Genomic DNA, 26,895 nt, shown 5'->3' with positions numbered 1-26,895 from the left:
CTGGCTTCAGTAAAATGTGTGTCAGCTTTCATTCCAGTCATGCATTAACCCGAATCAGACCTACAAACCCAGATTCTTACAAAGCCAGTGTGCTGATCCGGGATCTGGCCTTCAAATGCAGCTCTCGTAAAAAGAAGGTTTCTGATTCTCGCCCAGGACACACATAGAGGAAGAAAGAGCTAGAAAGACAGACGAAACAGAGAAAGAGAAATGAAAATGAAAGGACTTACGTATTACAGGCCGTCATGGCTTGACATGTGTCCCCTGTGCAGAACTCTGAGATTGTGCTATACTGCAGATTTATGAGATTGAAGAAGGTTGTTGCTGCAAAAGGACAAAAGAAAAGGCATTCAGAGAAGTTGTGACGAGACATTCACTGATATTTCACAATCACTAAAGCTTAAGAACTTCCTATGAAGGCAGCGTTTTATGGCATCAGAGTCATAGCATGAAGTCTGTTCAAAAACGTAGCAAATAAATCATGGTGCCTCATAAGATGCCTCATTTTAGCAGGAAATCCCAAAATACATTGTGATAAGCTTAGTGAAAAAAATTCAAGTTGGTGGCTGAGGCAAGAGAAATGTTGATTATAAATAATTGTTTTATCCAATACTCTAAATGAACAATAAATAAAGTTGTGCAATTAAAAATGTATCATTTTAAACATCATTTGGGTTTGATTTTATTTGACGATCCTGTCATTAGCTTAGCAAAATGCTAAGATCAAACTTGAACGTTTTATTGTTCGCCAGGTGAAAATAATAAGTCCAATCACTTAGAAGTCATTCTGGTTAGGGGTTTATACTTAAGGTTAGGGGTTTGTTCAAATCACTAACGCTAAGGACCATATTTAGGGTACGTTTACACGACAACAATATGCTTAAAACGGAGAAGTTTTTCCTTTGAGTTTTCCGTGTACAGACGACACCATAGTGAAAATGATCCCCATTCACACGGATCCGCGAAAACGACTGAAAACTGTATTCTGCTGCCAGGCCAGTAGATGGCGATGAAACACTATAGACTGAACACGTAATACGCATGTGCATGATGTCACCATCTTCAGAGATGTTGTTTTCGTTGTTCACACGAAGACCGTTTTCAAAAACTTGCACTTAGAAACCCGTTTTCAAAAGTTTGCTTTTTCAGGCCCCCAAAACGCCGTTGTCGTGTAAACAAACAGCCAAAACGCATAAAAAGTTTTACGTTTTAGTTGACATTTACATTGACATGTAAACAGCCCCTTAGTTAACATGCAGTATTTTGTAACTCTTTTTTTTCCCCAAACATTTCCTTTTAATTACCGATGAAAATGTCTTTGTATTCTTTTAGTAAAGTTGCGGCTCTCAAAACCCCCTCACAGAAGCGCTTGTCAATGTGTGCGTCTGTTGTTGTTGCAGTCTCTGGTATTTTGTTGTTGTTGCTGTTGTTCCATCTCATTAGTTTCAGAAATAATTTGGCTCATAATTAAAGGAATAGTTCAATTAAAAATGAAAATTCTGTCATCATTTACTCACCCTCAAGTTGTTTCAAACATGTGTGAATTTATCTGTTCTGCTGAACACAAAGGAAGATATTTTGAAGAATATCGTTAACAAAACAGTTGATGGACCCCATTGACTTCCATAGAGTAGGAATAAAAATACCATGGAAGTCAATGGGGTACATTAATTGTTTGGTAAATGATGACAGAATTTTCATTTTGAAGTGAACTATTCCTTCAAATTCTCTCTTTTCACAGCAATAACAATTTAAGAAGGTGGTGCTCAGTAATGGCTTTGTGTACTTTGCACACACACACACTAAAATGCGACTGATTTACAAACTCCTGCCTGACAGAAGGTTATTTTTGAAGACGGACAAAGACTCTCAGCCTCAAAATACAGGGCAAACACTCATAACAGCCATAATGTTTGGTTAGGAACTCACTGTTGCTGGCGAGCCATTCGTTGAGGTCTATCTCTCTGGTGGGAAGCGCCACCAAATCTTTCAGGTCGAAGTCCATGACCCGCACTTTTGTGTACTCTGGCTCCAAGTAGTGCTTCTTCTCTTCAGCGAGTGCTTTCTTTCCATTAGGCTTCGTTTTGGATTTCCTGCAAGACGGGAGAAGAGAGAGACACGTTAAGATGAGACGCACAGAGTGGAACAAAGTTGAAGTGCGTTTTTCTGGTTGTCAGTAGCGGCACCAAATGCACAGGTTTTCAAACATTTAAAAATGACATATGGTGTAACTACTAAAATTTTCTAACATTTTTCTTACACCTTACATATATGTGAGGTGTACACATCTTATTTATTAATTTATTACATTTTAAAATGCATTATTTAATGTAAAAACTACTTTTTCACAAACATCATGAAATGCTTGCTCATAAATATGAGTTTTTGGGGATTCACACATGACATTTTGAACTGAAGTAAGATAGCCCAAAAGTAAAATTATCTGATATTTTAAGAGGCTTTTTGACTTTGATGCACAGTCATGAGTGTCTGCAGAGATCCTCTCTATGATGTCATTTCCTTAATTGTTTTGTTGGTGATGCATGTTGGCTGCACCACATGACTTGGTAGACAAAGATTTTTCGAATATTAATAAGTAGTAAAATGGTAAAAAAAAAAAAAAAAAAAGTTTTTATGAATGTCATTGAGTTTTTTTTCTTTTCTTATGTTTTGTTTTCAGAACTTTAGGCCTCCTAAAAAAACTGGAGCTTACATTTTTTTTCTATAAATCTTACCATTTAGTTTGTGATATGTATTCCCAAATTTAAACATTTTCATTTCATTTTTATTTTATTTATGAATACGAATCACAAACTAAATGGTCCATTGTCTTGTCCCATTAAAATTTATACAAAATGTTTTTAAGCTCTAGTTTTTTTTTTACTCATTTAAAATTCTTAATTTATAAAATTAATACGCAAGGATTATTCAATTCAATTTGCTGGAATTTTTACTATATGATTTAAATTTGTAAATCATAAAAAAAGGCTTAACATTATTTTATTTTTTGTTTAAAAGAGGCCATTCAAGTCATTGGATATGTAAACCTCATAGAAACAATAAATCGACCCAGACAAGAAAGTGTAAGAACTTCCAAACACTTTGAAAAAACTTCCCAAAGTGGTCCTACATCTCCGCTTCTTTGCAGTAAACCACATTTCTTGTCTGTTTCAAACTCCTGTGTCAAAACAGACTTCCAGTGCTAGTTTTAACATGTAAATGCCAGAATCGCATTGCTGTGGCAGATCCCGCAGCTGGTTGGGACAAAGGTTATAGGGGTCATTAAACAGCTAATAACAAGAGCACAGGCAAGGACGGGTTATAAAGAATTTACATCCTTTCCTTGCGCTCGCTTCGACCCCTATTTGGCTTATTGTGTTTATGTGAACAAATTAGGTAGAGTTTCTCTTTACTGCTCACTCATTTTAACTCTTTTCTTCCTTGCAGCCTTAAATCAGTGTTTTGCTTCGGACAAAGGAATCGAATTTATTGCTCACCCACCAACTTGATATCCTGTTCAAGTCTCTCAGCACTGTAAACATTCCCTCATTCCCAAACCTCAAGTTTCTGACCACCTTCACCTTTTCCTCTTTCCCACACACAACACTCCATCATCGGAGCAGGAAGAGGACTTATCGCAGAGACCAAAGTCCATAAACAGTGTTTTTAAACTGAAGCCAAGACAAAAGGAATGGTTTGTGAGATTAGCGGGATTCTGGATTGCTTCCGAGCGGGAAAGATCTTATCATCCATATCAAGGTCTCGAATTGACTCGTGTCAAAGGTCTAAAAGGGTTAATCGTGGAGCACGGTCTGATCAAACATCATTGGAGCGTGGGAAGTCTGGTAAACTTCAACTTTAGTTGCATGTCATTCCATTTAACTACACATGATTAGTGTTCCGGGTAAAACAGGAAATAGAATGAAGATAAATCACCAAGGGAATTCACACAATGAGCTAATTTACTGCTTGTGGTCAAAGATACTGAAAAATTCTAAAAATGAAGGAAATATAGACGGAAAAAAAAAGGAGGTTATTACTCAGCAAGTTTTCGTATGATGTTGCTTCACGTCCCACTGACGGATAGGGTGTAGGACCTTATTTTTTTTTTCTAAAAATGTTATGTTTCGGTATAATCCACATCATACGAATAAATACAAAATTGGCACATAGTAAAATAGTTGTTTTCTCTTGATATCGGTTGAGCAGAAAATGAAACATCTAGTTCAGTTCATGAAATTATTCCAAACTAGGATGAGCTTCACTTTCCATATTTCAAATAAAATTGGTAACACTTTATTTTGACGGTCACCTTTAGACATTCTGTTGATTATAAGTAACGTTGCACCTACATGTCAACTAGCCTAACTCTCATTAGAATATTAGTAGATAGCGAATATCTGCTAACTCTTTATTTTGATGCTCCCCAACTGAGATTCTACTGAGATTCAATTCTACTATTCTACTAACCTTTACCCTACCAGTCTACTAATACTCTACTAACACTCTGTCTAAAGAGAGTTAGTTGGCATGTAGGTGCAATGTTACCTCTAGTCAACAGAATATTTAAACCATCAAAATAAAGTAAAACCAATAAAGTAACCGGGCTTGAGGAGTGGTTACGAACAAAGGCAGAGTTCCATATGGCTACCAGCTAACATAAAGACTTTTAAAACCATTTTAGCTCAAAACTCACTTTCATGTTTGAATACCTTCTGTTTGTGATCCGATGTGGATTCTGATCACCATATAAGGCAAAAAATATTTATACAATGCAAAGGACTGCGCGCTAACATTACCATAGTAAACATGGTAAATATGTCCGCTTGAAGAAATTAGACAAATCAAAGGCTATCACGACCATGTTTTTATTTAATCTGTCAGTAGCCATATCTAAGTACACTAAATGAGGGAGAACGTTTTCGCATTTGCCTCCTAAACTCTGGAATAGCCTTCCTGATAATGTTCGAGGCTCAGACACACTCTAGTTTAAATCTAGACTACGGATAAGTTTCAGTTCATTCCTATGACTACCTGTGCGAATTTGCGATAATTCGAGGGCGGCAATTGCTTGAATGGTGGGTTCATTATTATTCTTAATGACAAACAACTAATCCTTTGCAGGTTTATTAGCATGTGGATTAAATCCAAAATATTGCCAAATAGGCGCTTTTACATTTCACTTTGAAACCAAATCTTCCGTCATCGTCTTGTCAGTCAGCTCGCGTCACTCTTGTGATAAATGAAATCTGACTCCTGCAGCTGATCTGTGCTGCGACTCGTTCGACTCACGTTGCATTGACCAGACACATTTAGTTTTTAATTGTAGTGTCTGTTTTCTAACTAAACAAAATTATTATTGAGGGCGGTGCTGTGGTGGGCTAGTGATGTAACTGGTGTTGCGGCTGAACACAACACTGACTATCGCAGCAAGCCTAATCTAGACTAAAAACTAGGGCTGTCAAACGATTAATCGCGATTAATCGCATCTAAAATAAAAGTTTGTTTTTACATAATATATGTGTGTGTGCAGTGTATAATTATTTTCTATATATAAATACACACACATGCATGTATATATTTAAGAAATATTTGCATGTATATACTGTGTATATATATATATGTATATACTGTGTATATATACTGTGTACATTTTTCTTAAATATATATGCATGTGTGTGTATTTAAATATAGAAAATAATTATACTCCATACACACACATATATTATGTAAACACAATATTCTGGATGCGATTAATCGCGATTAATTGTTTGACAGCCCTACTAAAAACACATCACTTTAGCCAAGCATTCACATAATACATCTCATAACCTTGTCCTCCAATTATATTAGATCAAAGGCGCATGACTATCTATTGCTTGACGTGTTATGAACAGCAGCTACACTAATCATTCTTCATTTGCTTTTCTGTTTCTAATGATTATGTCAGCTCCAAAATGCATTCAGTCAGTCCTGAACACACAACATTAACATAGTAAACATCATAGCCATGTGCGTAGAATACTTTTAATAAAACGTAAATTTGTTCCCCTTACTTTTTTTGGGCAAATGTGTTCACATAGGTATTCATGGGCCAATGTGAATAAATCTAGATTTAAATTCAAAGAGACAAAATAGTCTAAGCCTCAATGATTTATTCTTATCTAAAATGAGGTGATGTGAACATTATGGGTCACTAAACAGTCATGCAATGCATGTTTCATTCATACTTGAAGCCGGGGGGCGCTCTCTCGCAGAAACTGAGGGTGCGTCTCAATCATCTCCCTAGTTCAGTAGTCAGGGCACTGATCAGGGAGTCGGACATTTTAAGAGCTGTCAATTGCAAAGTCCTTCCAGCGCACTGAAATGTTCGCTCCCTAAAAAGTCCCACCATGGAGCATCGATGCTCACTATGTATGTACCCAAGCAAAGTATTCTTATTTGCTAATAAGTCAAAACACACGCCTCTGTCTGTACGCAACCAAACTCACAAGTGGAGTGACACCATATTTAACTGTAGTGTGAACACTACCAAAGTGGAGCCAAGAATGGTTGTCTGTTTTCTTCTGCTGAGTGGATGATACAGGTCTTTGGTCGAAACCTTGGCTTGGTTTGAGAGTTTGAAACTACAATGCCTTTTATGGCAAAGATATCTGCGGGAAACTGCTCTGAGTGGGCATGAAGTGTGTGTGTGTAAAAGGAGGGCCGCTGGCAGCTAGAAAGTTTTTCTTTCTCCTAAAATAAACTAGCTAATGGCTTGAGAATTTGCCCTGCGCCACATAATTCACGAAAACAGTGCTTCCTGGAAAATGACGAAACCCTGGGAAGGCTAAAATAAAACAATGTGCGTTCAGATTTTTGGATGCACAAACTGTTTCTTCATGTAAAAAACAACAACTGACATAACAGTGTTCTGGATCCTCAAATGCATTCCTTTCCATGGATTTTTTGGTTTTTATCAAAATCAGTCTCCATTGACCTCTAGTGATTAATTTTTAAATATTAAACAATAATAGAGATGTTTGTCTAACACACAATGTGTGTTTGTTGGAAGTGTCTTAAACCATGTGAAACATTCTCTTGTTATCCTCAAAGGGTTGAAATAAATAAGGTTCACAAGTTCTTTAGGGAACTGAAGCAATTAAACACTTAACTACATTGCCAAGTAAACATCTAAAAGCAATTATTAAGTGCAGTGTGCTGTTCAGAATCTCAAAGATGAACTATGCATGAGGCTTGACATTATGCAACACACACTGTGCGAATTCTCATCCAGCATCTGCAGCAGCCAAAACATCTAAACATCCCTAAATCATTCTGACTCGAACAAAACTCAGAGAACAGGGCTGGAAACTTCTAAGTTTCCATTCATACCAAAACTACAATCTGGAAATCAGTAAACAGCAGTAAAACAATCCAGCATCTACCTGTATCTTTTGCTCTTTATATATATATATTAGTGCTGGCCAACGATTAAACGCATCCAAAATAAACGTTTGTGTTTACATAATATATGTGTGTGTACTGTGTATAATTATTTTTTGTATATATACAAATACACACATATGCATACATTTAGGAAATATTTGCATGTATTTACTGTATATTTATACATATTTATATATCAAATATTTATATATAATATAAATTAACACATTTTTCTTAAATATATACATGCATGTGTGTGTATTTATTTATATACACAAAATAATTATATACAGTACACACGTATATAGCCTATTATGTAAACACAAACTTTTATTTTGGATGCGATTCATCATTGCCCAGCACTAAATAATGTGATTAATGTAACATCACACTTTAAACAAAACTTAAATGTTTAAAAAGAAATGAACCTGTCAGTGTGAGGATGAATTTATATTTGCTTCAAACTATTTTATATAGGCTAGCACTTATAATTGTTTCAAACAAACCTGGTGACTTTTAGCATTAATGCAAAAGTAAATTTGCTGGTCTTTGGATGAGTTTGTCTAGCCAAGTTTGTACTACCTGGTTCTTCTAGGCATGAAGAGTGTGTGACAGTATTGTGTTAAACACAACACCAGCATCACAACAGAGAGGTGGGGGAAGAGGGGGGTCTTTAACACACTTAAAATACTGTTTTACCCCCTTTCTATCATATTAAAAGCATGCTAATGTTTAAATGCAGTTCTATACAAAAATAATGAAAGTGCCTTTTCATTGTTTGGCTCCCAAAGAGGTTAAAAAAGCCACACACACACACGGCACAAAATACTCAAAACTCACATAGGCATACAGCATAACTTCTTCAAATCACTATCTATCCATCTATCCATCATGTTTTCCCCACTAGGCACTCATTTTCTCTAAATTTCACGAGAATAATTACCTGGAGCAAGTGCACGAAGATTTCGAACAATTTTAATGAACGGTTCATGTTTGCTGCTCATGAATAAGTATGAGACACGTAATATTTCTCAATCAATCTGATATCGGAGATCGTAATGCGCACGTGCGTTTCATGGTGCGCTAATAATAAATTCCCATAACAAATGTCCTATAATCACTGTCAGTAACATCATTTTAAATCCTAAGATTCGTAAAGCCCCCCCCCCCATTCATGTATCTAATATGTAGGGAAGTCTAAGAATACATTTCAGTCAACTAATTTACCAGTGTACTTGTGACTATCTAATAATAGATTGATAAAACTAAAAAGCAAAGCCACGTCACCTTAAAACTTTACCAACAGCCTGAAGAACCATCTTGCAACTTAATCCGTTTCTGGGAGTTTTCTGCGAGTGCATATCCGAAGTGCTATCAACAAATTTGGACTGAGAGTCCAAAGTGTTTTGAACTGACCGGTCTTTCCCTTTCCCCTCCGTGGATGTTTTCACAGAATATAGGCAGGTACTCAGTGCAACTAAAGTTCTTACTCCAAAGTTCTCGTTCTACCAAAGGACAGCCAATCAGAACAGGCAATGGGCGGGGCATGATATGTTAACACCAAACCGACAGCCAATCATACGCACGCGGGCGGGGCGTGTTTTGGTTAACATGCAGTTTAGTTTGTAGGTCTACTGTCTGTTGATCCTCTCAGTGCGTTATATTCTGGCCAATGTGGTCTAACCATCTTCCGAATGACGTTCCTTCTTCATAACTACATTTAAGAGGAAACATTTAGCCTTATTTCAAGACATTCTGAGGTAACATGACAATGCACAACTTGTTTTGTCTTTGCTCTGGTTTGTTCAGGGGAAAAAAAACCTTCATAAGTGCTACAATATCTTACTACCACATTTAAAAAGGTCAAGTTAATATTTATTTAATATTTCGGACAATTCCAAACTCAAAGCCAAACATATAAAGGGTCCAAGTAATGTTTTAAAGGTTAAACAACATAAGAAAATATCAATAAAAAAGTGCCTGACACTGAACCGTGTCAGAAGCCAAACTACACAAAAATTCCTGTCAGAAGAGCAGAGGGAACATGTTTAAACGTTACTTTGACTGCTGATAGCGAAACAAAATTATTTATTATTTAGCTATAGAAATGATTGAGTATTTAGGGGTGACTAGTATACTTTACAAAATAAAAATATCTGAAAAAATGGATGCGCAAACCGTATTGTCTCTTTTTCTGCCTCTGAATACAGAAAAGATAATACACAGAAAGATCTTGTCTTGTTGACTATGAAGGGAAATGAGTCTTTATTTATACCTCACTGAAAAGATATTTATATAATACCGTTGTTACAAAAGCAATTTCGTAATTGGAATCTTGTGTCTTCAATGAAAGCCAAAAGGAAAATATTTAATCTAGAAGCTAGTGAATCATAAAACCACAAAAGAAGCAGTGTTAGTCTGACGTACTCTGACGACAGACCATGAATAATATTACCACATTTAGAAAGTTCCTTAAGGTTTAAAAAAATATAATAATAGCATATTATCTCAGTAATCTTCACATATTGCGCAAGAGAATCTTTTGAAAAAAATACATGAGTGGCTGGTCTTGCATAGTTAAATGTTATCTGTCAACTGAGGCCCAACAAAAACCTCTGTCTGATCCCACACTTCACAAGATGTTTACTGACTACCTAATTCACGACAACTGAAACAACATTGCAGCATCTGCCGTGTCTGATAGCACAATTAAGTCACTGATTTACAGGATGTGCTTCAGACTTTACTTTCAATCTTAGGCATTTAGTCATGTTCACATGTGTCCAACTACCAATTATAGAACGGAACAGATGTACTGTATGATGAGATATCATGTTTGAGACAAGGCCAGAGTGATTAAACAAATGTTACACATCATTCATCTCATTCAGTGAGACCAGGCCAGGTTAAAAAATAAAATGTAGTTGAGTAAAAAGGGAGCAAACATTTGAAATCAGCCAGTACTTTTTCCTCAAGCTTGATCATACGATTGGTCACACGGCTGGCTCGACTCGTTCGGTGAGAAAGTCAACGAACATTCCTCTTAGACAAAGCAAACAGAAAAAAAATCCTCTCAGACACAGCACATTAGGCCCGGAGCTAAAGCATCCAGCAGATGAGTAATCCAGCCCTGCTGAAAGACCGAGGGCAACGTGAGATGAACAAGATAGATAAGAACCTACCCACAATCCTGTTGCAATCGGAGAAAAGACGTTAAACGCTGAAAGAATCTCTCAACACTTGATTGCAAGTTTCAATTCAGAGTGGCTCAAGGATCATGTGTGGAGGAGTTCATCCTTCTTCAGTCATTGTTGATGATCTGGACTGGAGTGTTACAACAGTTTCATTCCAAGCATTATACAAATCATGAGATGCAATACTTCCAAAACAAGATCTATTTTTGTTCTGGTCACCAATAGTTCAATAGTTCAAAAGTAAGTGTTTGTTTCTTTATTCTTGGTATGAATTGTCCATTTTTTATTAGCAAAGTACATAAAATAATTTGTTGCAACACCATGAGTTGTCCTACTCATCTCCCCTGCTGTCCTGAAGAGATTTTGGAAGATGGCCATCATTAACATGGTCCTGCATCCTATCGCACATTCCTGCAGAGGAGCGACTGCATGCACCAACACACTCTGCTCTCGGCTAACAAAACACACGGCAGGGAGCAGTGAAAGCAAGAGGGAGATGGATGAAGTAGAAAACCTCAGTTTTTACAGCACCCGTTTTTCAATCTTGCTAGTGAGATTTCATTTCATTTTTGGCTGAAATATACGCAGAATTCGTACAAATTCCGGGAAGGTTTAAAATTGGATTCTGTGCAAGTGTGACATCGCTATGCCCATTTTCAACCAAAAAAACCAGGTTATATGACGCTTCCAAGAGACTATAAAAGAGAAAATGCACATGTAATGTTAAACGGCCAAAAAGAAAGTGAGCAAAACAGAAAATGAAGGAAACAGCGAGACGTGTTGTAGCATGTTCAAACGGCTTCACCGCACACGCAGCATTCCAGCGGTTGAAGGATTCGGCTTCAGTTTGAGGATCTAGATACAGGGCAAACAAAAGTACAAACGTATCCTGAAGTCTCGACAGATTAAATCAAAGTCTCAAAATAGTTGGTAGCTGCAGTTCTAACTTGTATGTATCCAAAGCAATTGTGCAAAAACTGTCCAACAAAACCCCAGAATCTACACAGAGTAGCGATACACTTTCACTTGATAACTTTATTACCAATTAACCAATGAACAGTAATCACCTGCTTGGTGTCCATTCCAAAATCAACAACTTTGTCGAATACACATTTCTGATTTAAACATTTGAAGTGATTTTTGTGTAAATAGTGTGTAAAATAAGAGTCAATATAAATGCATCAGTGTTCATAAAATCAGCCTTTGGTCTTTTCCACTATCAAATGTTTAGTTAACTAGTTAATTATTTAATACATTTTTAATCTCAAAATGAATATCCATTTTTCATCTGAAATGTTGTGATGCCAAAATCCACTTTTTGTATTTATTAAGCCAAATTAATAAATAATTTTAATTCTGGTCAATTTAAATTAGGTAAAGATAAATTTGGTAATTTATCTTTTGGTCAGCTTGTCACATCAGTCACAATCCCTATCAATATTGGTAATTAAAACCTACCATTTGTCACCTTCAGTTACCATCAATTACAGTGATTTAAATAAATAGTCATTATGATTTCAAGTGGAGTAGGGGGGTTATAGACTTAAAGATGGGATGCAGCTGTTAATCCATAGCAACATCAATTTAAAAAAACTAGAAAATAAAGCAGTGGAAAGAACTGGCTTCATTCAGCTTGTGAAAGAGCTTCTGAATGTTGGTAATTATGGAGGCAGAGCCTTTGATCCTTGGATTCGGGGGTAGGAAAAGCTAATCAAGGTCTTTGTTCGGAGAATAAAGAGATGAAAGATGATGAGACAAGCTTCATCAGTGTGGACAGACATTATGTAAAGTAATGAGGTATACATGAATAGTAACGCGCACAAACACGCATCCGAAATGGATGACAAGTTCCAGCAAAGATTTAAAAAGATCATGAGCAAAAATAGCTATGGGCTAAAAAACAAAAACAGTAAAGAAATGAAAAGGCAAGACGACCATGTGATGCAAAATTGCACTGGTTAAACCACAAGTTCCATCTGAAAGCACAAAGAGTTTAAAAGAGTGGATGGCAGTCTTGTTTTTACAACAAGAACTTCACTGCCTCCTACTGGAGAAATACATCAGTACATCAACCAAGTGGCCAAGTGATTGGTTAGCAGTCCAGTTAGCCCCTACTGGTAAATGCTATAACTACACCATCTGTAAAAAGTATTTTTCTCCATTGACAGCCATTCAAAAGTAGTTTCTCCAGGGACTATAGTCATTGCCACCAGGAAGGATTCCTTTACTTACTTACAGCACTTTGCCACATGCCTCGAACCTCTAGAGGTTAAAATCAAGTTTTAAAAAAAATCATTCTTGCATCATTAAGCAAAACCTGAACTTTTACTTGTGCTTAAACAAAGGTATTTTCTTCAATACTCTACAGCACAGAGAATGACAAAGACACGTTTTTAATGACCTTTTGGGTATGTCAATATTTTTGTAAACAGAAGCAGGGAAGGGCCAGGACAGATGGTCGTCATGACTTCGGGATGTAAGGGTCCAATACAGAAAGACCTTTGTGCACGAAGGCAGAATAAAGCTGACTGCTTAGCTGCGGGATGCCATGTTTGTACATTAGAAATGCTTAAGACAACGATACAATTGTGTTACTGAATACAATGCCTTTTTTTTACCAGGTTGGTGAGGGGTGCAAGAAAAGGAAACACTCTCTCAGACAGCGACTAATGCGTATTGACCCTAATGGGGTCAAATGCCAAACAGTAAGGACTTTCTGATAACAGCATTGCTCAAGTGATTGTTCTACAAATCTGCAAGTCGAGCTTGAGGACATGTACTCCAGCTGTTTTCCGTGCTATTTTAGGCGAATCACTCTGTGGTTATGTGTCCCAACTCCTTTTTTGGCAAGTACATTTCTATAACCACCCAGGAACCGTAATTTGGCCCTTAAGTGCCCTCAGATGCTCATTTCCTGAACCCTCTCCTGATTCTACTTAAGCAGGTCTGCCACTATCATAGACATTTTTCCGGTGTTTACATAAACATCTCCACCCAGCCTCACTGAGATGAACCAGAGATTCATTCAAAGCTAACCAATTTGTACACATTAATCGTACTCTTCATTTTTTTAATTTAATTTAATAACAAGTCTCTTGTCGCCACAGTGCACATTTGAGATACTCAATGAAACAACCTCAGAATAACTGGGATTGAGAGTCTACTCAAAACAAAGCATTGTCATGTGAAAGGCTCTGCCTCATGTTTTTATTGGCTTTGGAAATGTAAACAGCTGCCCAGCTCAGGTGTGAGGCTCATGGAAACTGTTATCCTCTAAGTAGCTTAGGAGCCTCTGGGAGGGAGGTAGTTTCAAAGAAACTCATCCAGACAGACCTCAGAGCCCATTGGTATCATCCCTGAGGATCCTGAATCCACAACAACAGAATGTTGTTTCTTAGTCATGACAAACTCGATGCTGGTCTGGCCAACCATTTTCAGAAGTTCCAGTTCTTAAAACTCAAGACTGACATGCTTTCCATTAGATGTGAAAAACATAGAACGGAAGTGCAGAGGACACGGCTACATGCTTCGGAAGTAAGCAAACCTTTTATGCTTACCTGTCCTGATTACTTATGCCTCTCATTCTCAGATCTGAACAGCAAAAACGGAAAGAATGACCATCAGACTTTTGTCAGATCACCATAAAAAGCGGTCTAACACTCTTAGTATGGACACAAACATCTATCCAACTGGTCTCTTTAATGAGTGATAATCTCCATAATCATAAAGTGGATTCAGTGACTATATCTGAATATCTGAAATCTGACACAACTTTGAGAACAAAGGGAAATCTACAGGTGTGCTCAGGGATATTGCTTTTTTTGCCCAGATGTCTCTCAAACAAAACTCTTAAACATATTTTAAAGATTTTATGACCTTTAGAAACTTTTGTGATTCGATCTGGGAACTCAAGTTTCCTGACAGAATGATAGAAACCTGCGCACTTTGACTTTGAAACTGTGTAGACACCATCCAATCTGTGAAACTGTAGACGCCATTTAATCTGTGAAACTGTGTAGACACCATACAATCACACTGGAACTGCTGATTTCAGCCAGTTCTTACCATTTATGTATAATAGGCATTCGACGGTTAGTGAGTCGTCCATAGGCACACCATCTGAAGCCAAAACTATGTTCTACAAGAGGCAGGATTGTCCATATCTGTTATAAGCACAGGGTCCAATGTAGCATTGCTGAAGCACTCTGTGCAAAACTGCCACATTAAACAAACAAAGATCATTCCTTTTGAAAAATAAATGGTTCAAAAGAGGTCATTTATAAAACTGGACCAAACAACCCTGAATGAAGGCACCATCTATCCTATATATACGCCATCGTAACATCTCTTCAAAGAATTTCACTCATCCAGTTTACACCTCCAAATAGGTAACTCCCATGATGATAAAAATACCTTGATGTCAAGACGTGTAAATAGGGTTAAATGTCGAGAACTAACCTTTAAAACATATGCATGATGTAACCTTGACGCACGTATGTAACTAAATGGGTCCATCAGACTGCAAGAATACCTGACCAAGCGAGGCCCCAAGGCATTTCCAACCGGATGACGTCACAGCTGCGACCTCTGAATGTTACGTAATAGGAACCTGCTGTGATGAGCAATACTGCGTTCCTCCTTGTAATTCTCCTCCAACAAGAAGCTCTTGTCTGCTAAATATAGAAAGGCTTAGCACTGCAAAAAAACCATCACTCCCGTTATGAGATGTGAACATTATCAAGCTAAGGGAGTGGTGAGGACTTCTGTGGACTTGTGGAAACCTAACCTCCCTCAATTTCACCACAACTTATCACAGATAATTAAAAAAAGCAATAAAAAGGGTCATATCTGTCAAGAATGAACACCATCTATAAGGTAATTAAACGAGTACTGGGAGGGGTGGACATGTGGCTTGCAGAGTGCCGCCAAAACAGATTATGCCCTACACCACTTAAGCATTCATTTATTCTTCGCTGATGTGATTAGGTGTCAAACGGCTGGATGTGTGCAGAGTCTCCAGCGGAGGTGGGAATGAATGGAGTGACCTTGGGTGCTGATGCTGATTAAGCATTATCAGGTGCTCACGCTGCAGCTCGCGATGCTGAGGAAGAGCAAGAGTGGCATCGCTGCAACCGGATCTATTGCAGTGGGAGGAGGCACTTACATAATTTTCACACAAGAGACGGAAGAGGGCATGACAGTGGGGAATTGGGAGGTCTGAAGGGGCTACAGACAATATGACAACATTATTCAATGATGACAACATACAACAAAATGGTGGACAAATATATCTGATTATAAATGCACTGCCAATTTATTGCTAAAACTTGTTAAAGACAATTAAATTGTACAATAATATTTAAATACAATCTAGTATATCCTACCTTTTGAGTAATTCTTTTATAGCTGATATGATGGCTAAAGGTACAAATCTTTAAAGTCCCCCTGTAGTCAATAACTGTATCCCTTAAAACTCATCTTTGATCACCAAGATTAAATGTTTTTTCCTTGAAAAAAAAATTATTCATGCCTTAAAATAGCTTGAATGTAACTAGACCCTTGCCTCATTTAATATACGCAGTTATATGTACGCAGTTCAAATGAGCCCTGCCTCCACTCACTCACACCAGCTCAAAGATCCACTCGTTGACGATCACACATTGACGTGATTGGTTACTAGGTAGTTTGTGACGTCAGAAATTTAACACCAGCGATTTAAAACCAAGTTTTTGAGATTGTCTTTGGTTCAATGCAGATTTAAGGAGAAAATATTCAGCAATTTATTTATTTTTTTGACTTAAAGCATATTAAAAACACCACATAGACATAAACAACATTGGTTTTCACCACAGGGGGACTTTAAGGTTTTACCCATTTTAATAGGATTTAGACTAAAGATATATCTTAGAAAAAGAATTGAGTGTGAAATTAAGAACAGTTGACTGGAATTTATCAGCATACAAAATCCGACTGAAGATTAAAAACAAAAAAAAAACTACTAAACAAAAGCAACATGTCTACCAATATATTGTACATTCTTTTTCATTTAAATACAATCCAAATTTCCACCTTCCTAATTAACAGTTACTTTTATAGAAGTTAAGTAAATTAAGTATTCCTCACAATGCTAATTTTATTCAAAAGAAAACCTCTAAGATCATGAAAATAGACCTTAGCTTCCCAAGACATGATCGTCATAAGAGATTGGCCCGAAGCTAGAGAAGAATGCAGACAGAAAGGAAACGCCGACCGACACAGTCCAATCAAAGCACATCAGATTAAATAGACGACCCAGTCAGATGGCATAGCAGATAACAGCATACTCCACAACCAGACAGCGCTGGAATATTTTTTAAATTCTTACACTTCCATAACATATCACTTCCATGAAAAATCTTACACCACATTTTGACCACCTTTGAGGGACCACCAAATCACTCAACAAATCTGTTTACACAATCACAAACAGGATGCGATTACAGATTTTGAGAGTTGGACTTCGCCTATAAACAAGTTTAGCAACACTACAATTGATACAGCGTGAACTTTGCAAGGATGCATTTTCCATTCATCCAAGTCTTGGATTGGTCACATAAAAAAGTTTCCATCTACACACAGCTTATTAGTTGAGTTATTGCAACTTGAGAATAACTTTGATGTAAGCTGTTATCGAAACATCAGACACTATACAGAGGCTAAACAGTTTTTGCGGAAAGCAGGTGTGTCTAAAAACAACATCCCAGAGAACAGTTGCGATTGGCAACGTAAACCTGAAAGACTAAACAACACCACCTGACGGCGGTGTTATAAAACAAAACAGTGTTTGGATACTGCACTAAAAAGACGTGAACTCCTTACACACCGGACAGCCAAAAACAGTTCAGCCGCAGAAGACAAAATAAACTGCCAGATCAAGCAGATCATGATGGTTTTCTAGCTTTCCAAGCGTAAACATTAACTGTGAATCAACACAAAAGTCTAAAAGGAGACGGAAACATGAAGGAAAGATGAAGAGGGTAGAAGAAAGAATAGATGGATCAGCAAAAACAAAAAAAAAAACTCAACCTTTTAATCAGATACATCTGGGACTTTTGACTTTGGACGGCATCCTTGAAAAACCATGGAACTTCAGAGATTTGTTATATATAGCAGTACCGCAGTAAAATAAAACTACAACCACATGTAAAGGGAAAAAAGGAAACAGCATCTCTCAAGCCTTCCATGTGAAGAGCATGCTTTGGTCTGTTAACATTCACTAACTTTCGAACAGCCCCCTTTGCTTAACTTTCCAAATTGAGGTAGAGGTCGAAACTAACATTGGAAAGGGCAAAGTCTGCCCTTAGCTGTAGGGAAAAAGCAAGTTGGGAACACAGTGTCCAAACCAACATCGGTCTGCAGCCCCCACACACTACAAACTGCACTGATTTTGAACTATCTGCTCTTTCTCTAGCTGAAGGTTCTCATCGTACAACATCATGCTTGATCTCTGCATAACCTGGCACAGCTTCAAGAACATCCACAACTCTAAGGCAGTGGGGGGAAAAAATAAAACACGCAGAAGAGGATGATAAAACATCCCAAAACTGGTACCTGTAAAAGAAGCAGTCACAACACACTAGAACCCCCATGCAGCTTGTGAAGTCGGCAATCAGATTGTCCTGTCCTCTGTTGTGCTGGCTTTAAGATGTACTACAGGTGAGTGGCATCCGTTAGAGCGGGAACTCTTGGCATAGCATCCTCACAGATCTGCAGTGGAGCCCCAAACTGTTTCTCCTCACACTTTCAGACTCCCTCTCCTGTTTCCCGATCTGTTTTCAGTTGCTGGACTGCACACAGTTGGGGCTTTGTTAGGTGGTGATTTCCCTTGCCGCGGTGCAGACAGAACAACACTTCAGTCAGCAAACAAATACAAGCGTCCGCAGCAGGCGAGCACAGCGCATACAGTCGCTCAGCACTTGTGTGTTCCTCTCTGCTGATACCCTCAGTTTCCCCCCTCCCATCTTCTCTCTCTCTCTCATTCTGTCGCTGTCTCTCTCCCTTTCCTCCCCGTCTCACTCTCCCGTTGGCTCTGACTTTGAGGCGGGAGCGACGGGTTGGCAAATAGACTTGCTGCAAACCGATGACGGCCCACTGCAGGAATATTCTGAGCCAGGAAATTTTTAAGGGCCTAAACAGCCCCTGCAAATGGTGCTGTTTCTTTCCAGGAAAACTTTCTCCACTCTCAAAAAAAAAAAAAAAAAACGATAAAAAAATACTCTTTGCATGGGTAAGTACCTCAAGATAAGAGACCAATGTTAAATAAATAAATAATTGTTGAAATGTTGCAATGTAGGGGAATGACTCTGGCAGCAAAGCTATTAACAAATATAAATACTTTTAGGGCATAAAGAGAGGGAAAAAGAAAAAGAATGAAAATAAAATCAAAGAAAGTGATTTCTGCTCCTCTAGCAAAAAAAATGATCCATTCGAAGCTGAATCCCAAACATTACCCGTCTCTCATTATTCAGACAAACAATTAGTGAACAATTAGTAAACAACTATTCCCGAACTCACGCCATTGGTTGAGGTTGACAGAGCCGCATCCTGATTGGCTAATATGTGCTGTCTGATTATAGTTTACAGAGCTTAGACAGTGTTATTTCTCAGCAGTAGGGGAGATTTTGGACTATTGTCTCTATTGCGGTTACACTCACGTGATGTTGCCACTCTGTGCCTTCTCAAAAAGCTTATCGTTTGCATGCATTTTTCAGCCTTACAGTTTATTTTGAACAAGTGATTTTAAACCATTTAATCGCTTTTGTTGATTACAAGGAGACCATTTTGAAAAACTTGCACTTTGAAAACCATTTTCAAAAGTTTCTGTTTTCAGGCACCCAAAACGCTGTTGTAGTGTAAATGAACGGCCAAAACGCATAAAAAGTTTTACATTGAAAGCGGTGTCGTGTAAACAGCCCCTGAGAGATGCCGCACACCTGAAACGTGCGCACATGAAGCCTCTGCTCATACAGTGTGTGAGAACTGAACTTAGTGCCTGGACTGGAGTTCTTTTTAGTGCCTTACTGGGCTTGAACAGTCAAATACACACATGTAATAATATGTTAATAATTTGACAATATGTCAAAATGCCCGTCTTTTCAAGTAACCTCATAAACAGTCTTTTATGTCTAAAGTGAATGTAAATAATTGAGAAAGAAAGCGCATGTGTATCAGTATATTAGATCAGTGCATTAGCTCTTAAAGTGACAGACGTCTAATAAACCTGCTTTGTTCTATTGTAGTTTTTTGTCATATCTTTTGTTCCTATTTTATCACTATTTACTTGTAGTGAGCTTGAGTTTTTTGTTTGTTTTTTACTTAGGCTAGTATTAGTTTTTTTTTATGTGATTTTGAAATTGGTGATGAGATTTCAGAATTTCCAATAAAATTTTAATATCACAAAAACTTTATTTAAAGCAAAAATAACTCTATTGTGATATATCGTTATTGTGAAATAATGTGTCATATCGTGATACAAGATTTTGATCATATCGCCCATCAAGAGAACGATTTTTCACCCCCAAAAAATTATGTTGACATTTACCTACACATTTTCTCCATGTAAAAGAAAAGGAGAAATTCTGAATAATCTTTATGTAGCTCTTTATCATACGACATAGTTAACGGCAACCATGTATGTCAAGCTCCAAATAGGACAAATATCACAATAAAAGCACCAGTAAAGAGGTCCATGTGACTCATTCACTTTATTCCAAGTCATCTGGCAAACGGACCGATATGTACATTGCTATTCATTGATAGTCTTCCCTTCCATCAATGACCAGTGCGTCAATGTGTCCACACCATTCTTGGACTTTACGGAGTAAGGACTTGACAGAATTTTGTCAATACAAGATCTTGACCAAAAATTAATGCAGCTCTTGATGGAAATATTCATGTGATGTTATTTCCATCAAGAGGTGCATCATTTTTTGGTTAGGATTTTGTATTGTCAATGCAAGAGTCCAGCACTCTGTAAAGTCTCCTCCAGCACATCCCAAAGACATTCAATGAATTTAAGGTCTGGACTCAGAGGAGTCAGTTCATGTGTGAAAATGATTCTTCATGCTTCTCCCAACCATTCTTTCTCAATTTGAGCTTGATGAATTTTGACATTGTCATCCTGGAATATGGCCATGATGTGTCTTCATACATGTTACATACATATTGTTTAAGAAATGAAAAGCTACACACTCCATCAGTTAGGGTTAGAAGAACTGTTGCCAAACATATTACAAGCTAGAAACACAATCACAGCAATAATGATCCAATCATAGACTCTTAAGCATTTGCCTATTTAAATCCAAACAGATACTTTTTTTTTTTTGTCAGTAAACATGGGGAAAACAAAATGAAACCCTCTTTTTGTGTTCCACTGAAAAAATAACAGCATACAGGTTTGAAAAAACAAGAGAGTGACTTGAAAAATGAAAAATTGAAAAATGATCTTTGGGATAATCTATCCCATTTATGATATGTCAGTTTAATAATAAATAAACACCTACATAATAGGCTATGTGGCTTTCTTAAAAATACTAATAAGAGAAAATAAGAGAAAATCACCATCACCTTATAATGTTATACAGAAAATGATATTTGTGTAGCAAATAGCACATTATATTCAACACAAATAATAAAAAAAAAAACTCACTGCAAGCGGTCTCTTTATTGTTTCTGTATACAAGTAAATATGCAGATGATCAATTACCTAACCACAGAAAAAGATTACGTCACCCATTGTGTCAAATCTAAAACCACTGAGAGGAGCTATACCTCAAGCCTCAGTTTTAAATCTTAGCTCTCTCTGCATAAAGCTGGGAACACAGTGATCTTCTCCCGGACTCGATGACGTTATTCCTAGCAGCACAAAGTGATTACGGAGCAGAAGCTCTGGAAACAACAGCGCCCGAGCTGTGATAAGAACCTTCCCTTTGTAAGGGAAAAGCTGCAGAGAATACAACTGTTTTTCTTCCAGACCTGGCCAGGAAGAATTAACATTTTTGGGGAACACCAGGGAGAAATCCTAATGAGCAGAGAAAGAGCATGTGTCTTGTGTCCTAATGATCTGACTATGAATGGACTGGTCACTCAGAGCCTTAAATGCTGGACTCACTGAATCCAATGAATAACAGTTCAGCGGAGACAATAGGAACGAATGATGCTATGCATTAGTTTCGGTTCTCTCAATGGAAATGGGGAAAAAAAGAAACACCCCTCCCTTCTAAAAGCAAGATGTACAGGTTTACTGGTTTATTTCACAGAAATTAAACCCCTGTTGCTCGTTAGAAGAAAAAGTAAACGTTTTACAACTTCGTAAACTAAACCAACGCTGCAAAATGAGTTCGCATGTTGCTGCTAGCGTGCGTTACTCATTAAACATGATAAAACAAAGGTGTTCGTTATGACAGTCAATTTAAACGTTTTTAAAAGAGTCTCGGAACGCGGACTATTCAAACGCCCTGCGTGACCTTACGGAAGCGCTCACATGTGGCTTTAGCGGAATCGAACGTTAAATTCGAATGCGAAACGGTTGTCATGAATTTAAAAACACAAATGAAGCTAATTCCAAATTCCGCGAGAAAAACATAGGAATCAATGAAAGAATGATTATGCCAGGTCGATATTTAAATTGCTTACCTATTTAAGGTGTACGAACCGTTCCGTTTAAACCTCATTTTGGATGATAAAAGTTTGATGATTAAATCCAGACCTGTAAAATAATAAGAATGCTAACGGAGTATGTTACAGTTAAGCTGCTGAAACACAAAGAGAGGGGAGTCCTGAATACGAGACCGCCTCTAATGTCCGTTTGTCTCAGTAGGACTGGTTTAAAATCAGGCAGGGGGATGAGAAGGGGATTAACAACACTTTCATTGTGTGCTTGTGAAGTTATTTATGGCAATAAAACGTTATGTTTTGTCTGAGCTACGTTCTTTTGGCGAAACCGCGGCATGGATGGAGGGTGTTTGATTGCATTCGGGAAACTGGCAAACAAAGGCGAGCGTTTCCAGGCAGACGAATTACACTAAAGTTTAAATATGCTGACAAATGTGTGTGTGTGAGTAGAGCGAGAGAGAAAGAAACATGTTGGGAGTTATACCACCAACTTCCATTAATTTATCTGGTTCCAAACAACAGTGAAAGCCCAAAGGATCCTCTTATAACATTTTCGCTGTTTCCCAACACATTGGCTATAGGCTATATCATGATGGGGAAGAGCTAAAAATAACCATAATGATATAGCCTACTTTAGGATCTCAACCATGAGACCCCACCCAATACAGCAACACTGGTTCCACTTAGTGCCAGACTAAAAATAGAACCAGACCAAAAGTGAGAGCAGAACAGCTCTGAAAGCAACTAAAAGAAGAGTGCATTTTTCATGTATCCAGGGGAAAAATTAAGTGAGCTAAATCTAGCCCTATAATACAATACAACTAATCCATCTAGAAATTGTCCTCTAATTGGACAGATATGGTTTGGTCTCTCTTTCAATTTTTAAATTGTTTAAAAAAATTTTTTTTTTTTTTTTAAAAAAAGAACAAATCTCCATAACACATTAAGTTTGTAGAAAAACGTTGCTGCCCATTTTAAGTGCAACCAACTTGGATGTTTAAGTTATTTCAACTTAAATTAAATTAAACTGACTTAAAATACAAGTTGAATCTTGTATGACATAACTTATTTTGATGAGTTAAAGCAATGTAAAAACACATGTTGTCATATCATATATTTTTTTACAGTGAGGGCAATGCTGTCACCTTTCTTATTATGTTGTTTTCTGGATCTTGGTCACTTTTTTAAATCTCTGGTTTCAGGAGTAAAAAGGTCACAATTTAAACTGGAATAAAATAAGAAATTTTCTAATACATTTAATCTTTCAGTATGAATTACCAAAATAGACATGTTTTTAACACACCTGGAAATATACCTCAAAATTATTTAATTTAAAATCATTTTCTCACCCTCAGGGTTTTCCAAACCTGTATGAATGTCTTTTTTCTGAACACAAAAAAAATATATATATTTTGAAGAATGTGGGTAACCAAATATGGGCCCCATTGACTTTTTCTATGGAAGTCAATGGGGTACATCAACTGTCTGGTTACCGACATTCTTCAAAATATCTTCTTTTGTGTTCAGCGGAAGAGAGAAACTCATACAGGTTTGGAACAACTTGAGGGTGAGAAAATGATGACAGCATTTTCATTTTTGGGTGAACTATCCCTTTAAATATAGTTACACAAATCGGCTTACAAATGGAATAACATCCTCCATTAAATAAAACATTGAAGCACTGATGTTTTCTTTCCTATTTGTTGTGCTGGACTCATGAAATTCATCCCATGTGTGGTTATGTTTCATTTCTTTGAATTGTCCTTCAGTGAATTCCTCTTCCTGTCCTTTTAATTCAAATTCCCACTCATCATCCCGTGGGGTGTGGTGAAATCGTGTGTGAAGTGCACACTCATGAATTGAAAAGGAGCCAGTTCTTTCTTACATTCTCAGTCTTACCCGACCCTGCAGTATGATACAGAATATGATGAATGTGTTTCTCTCTGTGTAGGTAAGTCTCTTGCAGAGAGCTTGGCTGGCAGGACCATCAGTATAATTACAGCAAGCTGGCAGAGTCCTGAGGGATCGATCCCTGCGGCTGCAGAAAGAGTTATGCAATCCTCAGCGAGAACCATCAGTGCACCAGGACAAGCCATCCGTACAGTCCTGGGACAAACTGCTGTTTACTGTGCAACATGGACACACACACCACCTTCCAGCTTCAGAAGTGGCTGAAACTTACACTGAAAAAAAATGATTGTGATTTTAACGGTAAAATACTGTAAATAGAAAGTTTCCGTACTAAAAACGTAAATTGACATTCCCACAATTCCATGCGTGACACTTCACATTTCATGTATTTTTGTTGAAATAACTATGTTTCTTCATAGTTTTTCTTAGGTTTTTTTTCCTAATCAGTTATGTACATTAGGGTTTAATGTTACATTTAATGCTGTTAAATTAATGTGTATTGCATTTTTAAAATGTCATGTGTGTTACCATGATGGTGTTTAGTGTTTGTGTGAATGACACTGTGCAGCTTCTATATATAAGTACTAACTGTCTCAGCTCGTGGAAAATCTGCTTCTGATGACCTTCGATTCATCATGTGACTCTCGACACCACTGTGATTGGTGGTTACCAGATTTTAACAAAGGTACCAAATAGATAATAGTACTTCAAAAGATTGTAAAGTAACATTATATCAGACAATGAATTATGTTTTTTTTTTTACTGTAAATTTAAGTTTAAGTCTGTAAAACCACAAATGTTGCTACCGTATTTTTGACGGTAAATTTGCTGCCAGTTTTTTTACCATAAGTTTAGCAGATTTCTTTTTATTTACAGTGTATAAAGCTTTGGAAGTTGTTCTCTTTTTCTCTAATATAATAAGTTATGAAATTATTAATCTGGACTAAAATATGTAATTTAAAACTTCTAAATAAAAGTATATTTACTATATCTCTGGGTAACGGCTGTTTTGGCAGAACTTATGCTCAATATCATTTTAGAGACGGATTAGGGAAACTTTGCCTGCCAGACTGTTACAAAACTCAAGTGCAAGTCTCCCTCATGCACCATCCATCATCAGGGTACGAGGAAAATGTCAGATGGAACAAAAAGATGGAAGACCAAGAAAAATCTCAGAGGAGAATAGTCAAAACTTCCATCATAAAATAAAAACAGCAAACAGCACTCAAAAATGTTTTGTTAACAAACACGAAAAATAACTAGTCTAGCTCAAAGGGCTTACAGATCAAGACTTAAATACTGAAAATAATTATTTATTGTAGTAGCTTTTCTGAAACTAAGTAAACTTTTAAAGATGGTTAGTAATCATGCCAATTTAATTTTCACTACAATTTGTTTACATTTTAAAATTGTCATTATTTCATATATTTGTGTTTACAAATGATCATTAAGACATACATTTAATAATTAAATAATACATTTTAATATATATTTTTTACATAAAACATAAAACATAACAATATTCATTTTTCAATTTTTTCAATTTTAATATTTTTTTTTTTAAATAATCTGAAAACTTGAACTTAAAGGGTACATAACATGCACAGTTTCACCTAATCTCATGTTAATCTTGAGTACCTATAGAGTAGTAGTGCATCCTTAATATCTCAAAAAAGTGTTTAGTTTTATTAAATTTATAAAAGAAAAATACAGCTTTCCGATTCTCTCCGGAAAAAGCCGAGGTCCTGGAGGCGGAGCTATAGAGTCAAGCGGTAGTGCTTGATTTCCAGCAAAAGACAGAAATCTGATCCAGTTGTACTTACATGAATGGGGTCTTTTATCACTGGGACCACTCCACGTTTTAATAGCAAACGATTTGCAAATCCAGCGTCGACCTGAGCCTTGTTAATAAAACATTTGTCACTGAAATGGCCAGAACACACAACCGCACTTCCTACACTCCGTTGCTGCCCCGGAAAAACAAACGGCATCCACTGTTCCTGTAACACTGGGTTCTTTGGAAAGCTGGACACGGTAAGCTTTCCCTCACATCCAAAAACACACTTTTTTGGAGACATTCTTGAACAAATCCTATGCAGCGCTGCCGATGATTTCCTGTTGATGTGCGCGGTCTCGTTCTCCTCTGGTCGACGTGTGCGTGGGCGCGCTTTTCCGAGAGAAATGCTCATATAAGGAGTTCCACTCTTATCTACGTCATTAGATCCACGATAAAAAAAAACCCAGCCGAAACTTGTACCAACCCGGAAGTAAGATTTTCAGCACAGAAATTCTCCGTTATTCGTCCAAAATATTTTTTTAAAACTTTGCCCATGTTTAACATGAGAATCCATCTCTTTAACACTGTAAACAACTCTGAATACATGAAACACCATGGTACCCCCCCTTTAACAAAAACATGTAACTAACGGGTTCTTACAAATTGTTAATTGTTGCAGTCTATTTAAAAATGTTTAATTAATTTGAATTAATTATTTTTTAATCATTTTGAATGAATGAACAACAGAGCTGAAAAACAGTTCAATAGTTAATATTGTGTTATATTTTAGAAGCAATATTGTCTGCTTTTCTAAAATAATTTCCAATGAAAATATTACTAATAAAGCTTAGAGAAGAACTGTAGTGCATTTCCGAACAACCCACAGCGGTGTTTCATTTCTGAATGAATCTGTGTTTTAAGCGAATCAGTCGG

The 26,895-nt window shown here is 37.0% G+C and overlaps 1 protein-coding gene across 5 annotated transcripts in view; it reads right to left on the bottom strand.

The window, feature by feature from the left end:
- Window positions 1-26,895, bottom strand: part of mob2a (MOB kinase activator 2a) — a 50,978-nt gene that overhangs the window by 4,875 nt on the left and 19,208 nt on the right. Inside the window, exons 1-3 of one of the 5 annotated variants that reach the window (XM_079859428.1) lie at window positions 22,296-22,478; window positions 1,930-2,093; window positions 231-324 (exon numbers count right to left, since the gene is read on the bottom strand). In XM_079859428.1, the coding sequence (XP_079715554.1) occupies window positions 231-324; window positions 1,930-2,093; window positions 22,296-22,333 (296 nt within the window). In that variant the 5' untranslated portion in view covers window positions 22,334-22,478. Of the gene's footprint in view, window positions 1-230; window positions 325-1,929; window positions 2,094-8,371; window positions 8,417-8,715; window positions 8,907-18,212; window positions 18,693-22,295; window positions 22,479-26,895 lie in introns of those variants that run through there. The other 4 variants (XM_079859429.1, XM_079859432.1, XM_079859431.1 and 1 more) reach the window with 4 other exon arrangements.

Source organism: Squalius cephalus (genome assembly GCF_949319135.1).
Source record: "Squalius cephalus genome assembly, chromosome: 23".
NCBI lineage: Eukaryota > Metazoa > Chordata > Actinopteri > Cypriniformes > Leuciscidae > Squalius > Squalius cephalus.
Note: the sequence above shows the minus strand (reverse complement) of the source record. Positions and strands in the feature narration are given on the sequence as shown.